The 6,428-nt window shown below is 42.9% G+C and overlaps 1 protein-coding gene across 4 annotated transcripts in view; it reads left to right on the top strand.

The window, feature by feature from the left end:
- Positions 1–3,413: 3,413 nt before the first annotated feature.
- The window catches only part of CENPF (centromere protein F), a 40,905-nt gene continuing 37,890 nt past the window's right edge, over positions 3,414–6,428 (top strand). For 2 of the 4 annotated variants that reach the window (XM_053309334.1, XM_053309310.1), the window contains exons 1-3: positions 3,429–3,545; positions 4,619–4,831; positions 5,915–6,097. In XM_053309334.1, the coding sequence (XP_053165309.1) occupies positions 5,936–6,097 (162 nt within the window). In that variant the 5' untranslated portion in view covers positions 3,429–3,545; positions 4,619–4,831; positions 5,915–5,935. The other 2 variants (XM_053309317.1, XM_053309326.1) reach the window with 2 other exon arrangements.

Raw genomic sequence — 6,428 nt, 5'->3', positions numbered from 1 at the left:
CTCGAGTCTTCCCAGTCTTATCCAACACTTTGGTTACTAAACCACACTGAGCCTCATACATCTTATAGACAGCTACCCATAACAACATGTTAGTGGAGTGGATTGTATTTATATTTAGAAGGTAAATAAAATTCTATATTGAAAAGAATTCACTTGAGATGAATCAAGGTGATTTGTCATGATTCTTATACTGCATGCTGTTTCCAGATGGCCAGGAAGACAACACGATAGATACAACATGTGCTTGCTTGTATCACTCCTACTTTCAAATCATATTGATAATTTTCATTATTCTAATCCATTGATTTTAGACAGCTGAAACTGCAAGTATGAAAAGAGCTACTGAAGGTCCTCTTCACTGCTGAAGTCTCCATGTAATGTCTAGTATTCTCAGCCCTACCTTTCTGAATGGTAAACTAGTCTTACTGAGTTTTCAGTCTTGTCAACCACTGAGTAATTAGTTTTTGTTCAGATGAGTTTCATCTGAAGTGGAACAAAGTATTCATTCATTCATTCACTGTAGTTTTCTAGACAACAATTTTGGCACTTAACCTTGTCCGATGACTAGGTCAAACTAGAGGTGCTTACAAGAACTTGCTTCCTTTGCCAGTTTGTGAACAATCAGGCGCGTAACAATGATAGGGCAAGGGGAGACAGTTGTCTGGGGGCCCCACTGCCTGGAGGAGCACCCCAGAGGCACCTCATGTGACTCCCCATTGCCCCCTGCCCAGCCCCATAGCCTCTCAACCACTTGCCCTCTTCGCCGTCTCTCCTGCTTGTTCTGCTGGCCGCAATCGAAGCAGCAGGCAAGCTGCCAAGAGCTCCTTTTCTCCCGCTTCTCAGCTGATCGGCGGGTGGGCGGGGCTTCCACGGAGGCCTCCGTGTAGGCCGCAGTGAAGCCTGAACTCCAGTAGGGCCCAAGCAAGCCAGGAAGGAGGAGGCAGCCAGAGTGTTCTCTGCAGCAGAAGACCCCTTGCTGCCCTGCTTAACCCAGACCAGCATTTGCCAGGTAGAGTGTGAACTCCTTTTTGTGGTTACCTTTCCCGGCCCCCCCCCCCCGCATATATAGGGATCTGCTTACCATAGGGCTTTGATATGGGGGGAGGGACCGAGAAGTCTCTGAATATTTATTTTGAAACAGCTTGGAAAATTTGCTGACTTAAAAAAAACTATCTAAGAAGTCCTATAAGTGGCTTGTTTCATGGCAGAAAATTGCAAAAACTTCTGGAACAGTATTTTATTAATTTTATTTATTCATTCATTCATTTATAAATGCACTTATGTTCAAGTTGTTTTGCAACCCAGAAGGTCTGAGTGAGAACTGTGAAGCATGTGTGGTGCTTTTATTTTATTTTTCTTGTGTGTGAACTGCTCCCCAATAACTTGCAGGGACTTCAGGGTAAATCTGGCCAACATGTGAATGCAGCACCTCCATTCCAGAGGAGATGTGTCTTAAAGGGCTTTAAAAGCCTCCTGTGAAAAACCTCCTGCAATCAAACTTGACTGAATTTGTTCAGAATTCTGAGAAAACAAACATAGGCTCACCCTGCATGTTGAAAGTCTCCTTTGCTAATCTGCAGCGAGGGGCCCATTTTAATAATTCATCTTTCTAGTGTGTTCTAGGCATTAAAAGTAATACAAATGTATAGTACTCAATGTATATCACTATATATTGTGACGTGTGTGTGTGTATTCAGTGAAATGTATTTGCAGGCAGCATACTTATTTTGGAATATCAGACTTAAATCCTTGGGGGCCTGGGGTGTGCGGAGGCCCTGGACTTTTTTGGGGGGGCCCATTTTAAAATCTTGTCTCTGGGCCCACTCCAACCTTGCTACGCCCCTGTGAACAATACTGTACATGCTGTAACTTAAGGTAATTAAGCTTCATGAGTTTAACTATTTTCCAAATTAGATTCCAGGCAGCTAAGTCAATTTGGATTCATATTTTTACATAACTGTATATATTTGTTGTTTTTCTATTTTGCATGTATTTTTGCACCTGAAATGTGCTTTACTTCTGCATACTTCTTTTTGGACTTTCAGATATCCTCGCATATAGGCTACCTGTGAATTCATCCAATTCACCAGTCACAGACCTCCTATGTTTACCCGATCATCCCCAAAAGGCCTGCAAAGAGGTTTGAGTACAAGGACCACATGAAAAAGAAGTTACGGCTTCTGTAATATTACCGTATATTTTCCTCAAATGTAGTCCTCACTTTTTTCAAAGAGAGGTACTTAAAAGTAACCAAACATAAAGATACAGTCCGCAGCCCAGCTCTATGAATATTTACTCGGACACAAATTTCATTATGGCGCCATTCCCAGCAACGAAGTCTGATTACGCTGAACTAAATTAAACCCACATTCTTGACTTTTTCCTCGTTCTGTGGCTCCCCGTGGAACGGTTCCTCGGGACAGGATACCTGCCTTCTTCTTGTTACTGTGGAGAACCACATAAATGGCCTAAATAAATAAATAAGGATAACTCCCGAAGACCTCTGCATACGATTGTAGCCTCAAAAGGGACAGGATTCCTGTTCTCTTTTTAAGCTCCTCCCGTGTGATTTAATTAATGATCTTACTGTAGGATACAACACCGACCGTTCTTAAGCTTTAAGCGACACCCCCCCTGCAGTAAAGAGCGCTTGGCATCTCGCATGCACGCCTCTTCAGAACATCCACTGCAGCCCGAAAAGAAGAAAAGCGATTCTAAGAAATGTGATTCTACCATTCGTACTGCTCGTGTGTGTCAATATGAAACCGGATTAAGGCTGCAATCTTATGCAAACTTGCCCGGGAGAAAGTTCCCTTGAACTCGATGGGACTTTCTTTCCGTCCCTCCGCCCACCCAAAACAAAACAGGCTGGTGGGGGGGGGCACCTTATGAATGGGCTACAAAATTCTGGCTAAGCCCCATGGGCTGCTTTGCAGCCTTGCACTTTATATCGCATAAGTTTACAGAGAGTTCTAAGCTACCATGCGAATTGGCTTTGGGATGGCCGTTTCCCACTTAACGAAATAAAATCTGAATTAGAAAGAATACAAACTTCTGTTTTTTTTTGTTATTACCTTTGCGGTGGGGGTAGTGGGTGGGCACGCTGCTTCCCAACCACACCCTAAAGTCCTGGATTTCTCCATTTTTTGTGGGCAGCTCTCCCTCCCTGAAGGGAACTTTTTTCGAATTCAACTTCTGAAGCGGCACTCTAGTGTTTCCTATTTCTATATTTGCATCTTTGACGGAGCGAGCGCCCACTCGCCAATCTCCGCCCCAGCCAATGATATTTGAAAACAAGCAAAATCGCCATTCAGAAGCATGGCGGGACGCGCCCCGCGAATTCCGATTGGCTCGACTGAAGAACGCTAAAATGAGATCTTCTTTGAGGACCGACCAATCAGCATCTCGCATTGATCCTGGCTAACAGACTGCTGTGGAAGGTGGTGGCAGGTTTGAATCTTATGCAGTGCTTAAAGAAAAGCAAAAAAGAGATCGGGGGTCTCGTGGCGGGAAAGGAGCCAAGAGCGAGAGTCCCGCTGAAGACGGTGAGGAATGGGGGCCCCTGCGCCACGCTTAAAAAAATAATAATTCTATACTCGGCTCTAGTTACTAGTTATGTGTGTATTGTAGGAGGCGCATTATAGATCGCTAGGTAAGGTGGATGGGTACGAAAATTATACTCTTTAACAGCGCAGTTCTGCCTTCTCCGCCCCCGGTTTCCTAATTGAAAGGGGCTAACTCCTAAAACTGAATGGGGCTTACTTTCGCTCGAGTAAATGCATAGGGTTGCACTGAAATTCTTCCACTGATTTCAGTGGGAGAATTCTAGAGGGATAGTCCTGCTAGCCTAAACAAAAGAGTTTTGTGCCCCTAACAAAAGACTAACATTTTTCTCGGCCATGAACCATGAACTTCCATGGGCTAGAGCCCACTAATAGGCTTGCCAGCTCTGACTGAAGCCCCCCCCCCCCGTTATTTTTTTCCTAATAATCTTCAGGATTGATTTATTTCATTTCTATACCACCCTGTCCATCGAAAGGCTCAGGGTGGATTGCTTTTAATAGTTACCTGAAAACTGATATTCATTTCTAGCGACTCCAGGCCACTCTTGTGATTTCTTGCCATTTCTTGTGATGTTGAAACAAGTTGCCTTATATGCACACAAAAACACATGGAGTCAAAAAATGTAAACAATGGGACCCACAAAGTAATCAAAGCTTGAGACTAAGCAGGTTTATTGTGGCATATCTTTTTATTCAGTGAAGACATTAGATCTCTCTTTGTTGGATGCATGCTCTGTTATATTAATTTGGCAGATTCTCCATACAAATGTAGTGATACAGAGAGAAAATTGTAAATTGTGGGGCCCAAAGGTATGAAATGCAAAACTACAGTCTGTGACTTTTCTTTGCGAAAGCTCAAATGTATGTAAGATAACCACAGGGACTATTCATTTCAGCAGTAATTGGTGTTTTTCTCTCCCACTGAGATCTATGGGGTTTAAAAAACTTTACCTTGTTAAGTATCTTCCAAAAGCCATCTAATGATGCAGCAGGGAAGTAACTTGCCTAGGGAGCAAAAGGTTGTCGGTTCAAATTCTCGCTCGTATGTTTCCCAGACTATAGGTGGGAAACACCTATATCGGGTAGCAGCGATATAGGAAGATGCATCCTCTCATACTGTGCGGCAGATGGCAATGGTAAACCCCTCCTGTATTCTACCAAAGAAAACCACATGGCTCTGTGGTCACCAGGAGTCGACACTGACTCGACGGCACAACTTTACCTTTAGTCTTTGTCAAGTACTGTCAAGTAAAATAAACAATTTTATTGTAAGTATGCATAACATAACTTATTTTGAAATGAGTAATACTACTATAACAACTATTTATATATCACTTTTCAATAAATGAAAGTAATTTAACATAGGAAAATAAATAATAAAGTAGTTCCCTGTCCTCAAAGGGCTCACAATCTAAAAGAAACATAAGATAGACACCTGCAACAGCCCTTGTAGGATGCTGTGTTAGAGCTAGATAGTGACAGTTGCTGTCCTCTGCTCAATATAAGAGAACCACCACTTCAAAAGGTGACTGCTCAATTAGCAGGCACTAGATTAACTAATAATTGTAGTTAAACGTGGCTCCTGATTCAGGATGAGTTGCTGTGGATGGGGATGAAGGAAGGATCTGAGAAGTTGAAAAGGGAACTGGATTTGGGCTGGTGTGTGTGTGAAGAGGTTTATTTACTTTCATTTATTTATTTATCATAGGAACAAAGGAACCTACCGTATAATAAGTCAGACCATCGGTCCATCTCGCTCAGTATTGTCTACACAGACTGGCAGCAGCTTCTCCAAGGTTGCAGGCAGGAATCTCTCTCATCTTAAAAACCAAAGTGGTTTACTACCAAGAGCAGCGATTGACAATAAATTAAAACTAGCTGAACTGGGCACAGAGCATCTGCTTCTCTAGTTCTCCCACACTTTGCACACTATGGGGAGGCCTCCGAATAAGATTTTGTCCCCGGGGTCTCGCTACGCTCCTGTTCCTATATCTCTGAAATGCAAATCTCTCCTTTACTGAAATGAAATATAAATAAAGAGAGCCAGCGTGGTGTAGTGGTTAGAGTGCTGGACTAGGACTGGGGAGATCCGAGTTCAAATCCCCATTCAGCCATGAGACTTGCTGGGTGACTCTGGGCCAGTCACCTCTCTCTCAGCCTAACCTACTTCACAGGGTTGTTGTGAAAGAGAAACTTAAGTATGTAGTACTCCAAGGAGCTCTGGGCTCCTTGGAGGAAGAGCGGGATATAAATGTAAAAATAATAATAATCTTAGACATAGGAGCTATGCCCTTTAAAAAAAAAACCCAACTAATACTACTTTAATGGTATTGTAACATCTTGTTTATCAGGGGTGAAAAAAATCTGGTGCAATGAGCTGGGCCATGGAAGAGTGGAAAGAAGGCCTTTCCACAAGGGTCCTTCAGAAGATTCAAGAACTTGAAAGTCAACTTGAGAAGGTTAAAAAGGAGCGACAGCAGCGACAGTTTCATCTCGAATCTCTGGAGGCAGCTTTGCAAAAACAGAAGCAGAAGGTAGTATAACTATTGTAACTAGAAAACCAGTTTTAGAGTCAAGACAATCTTTTGAGTCTTTGAATTACTGGAGCTACGATCTCATAATTTTTTATTGCTTTAATTTTATGGGAGCTGAAGCACAAGTGGAGGAGGACTTGGCTCAAATCTGACAGATTACAGCACAGAGGGCAATTGAGGACCTATGGTCTGGCAATACGTGCAGTAAAGAAGCTATTCTTTGATGTGTGTATTGGCATCTGCAGGTTCATGTCCAGCGGAATTGTCAAGGGTGGTGAGGGCACTTATACAGGTCCCTTCTGCTCCAGCTTAGATCCATCAGGTAGCCTCT

This window comes from Hemicordylus capensis, chromosome 1 (assembly GCF_027244095.1).
Source record: "Hemicordylus capensis ecotype Gifberg chromosome 1, rHemCap1.1.pri, whole genome shotgun sequence".
In the NCBI taxonomy this organism is placed as follows: domain Eukaryota; kingdom Metazoa; phylum Chordata; class Lepidosauria; order Squamata; family Cordylidae; genus Hemicordylus; species Hemicordylus capensis.
Note: the sequence above shows the minus strand (reverse complement) of the source record. Positions and strands in the feature narration are given on the sequence as shown.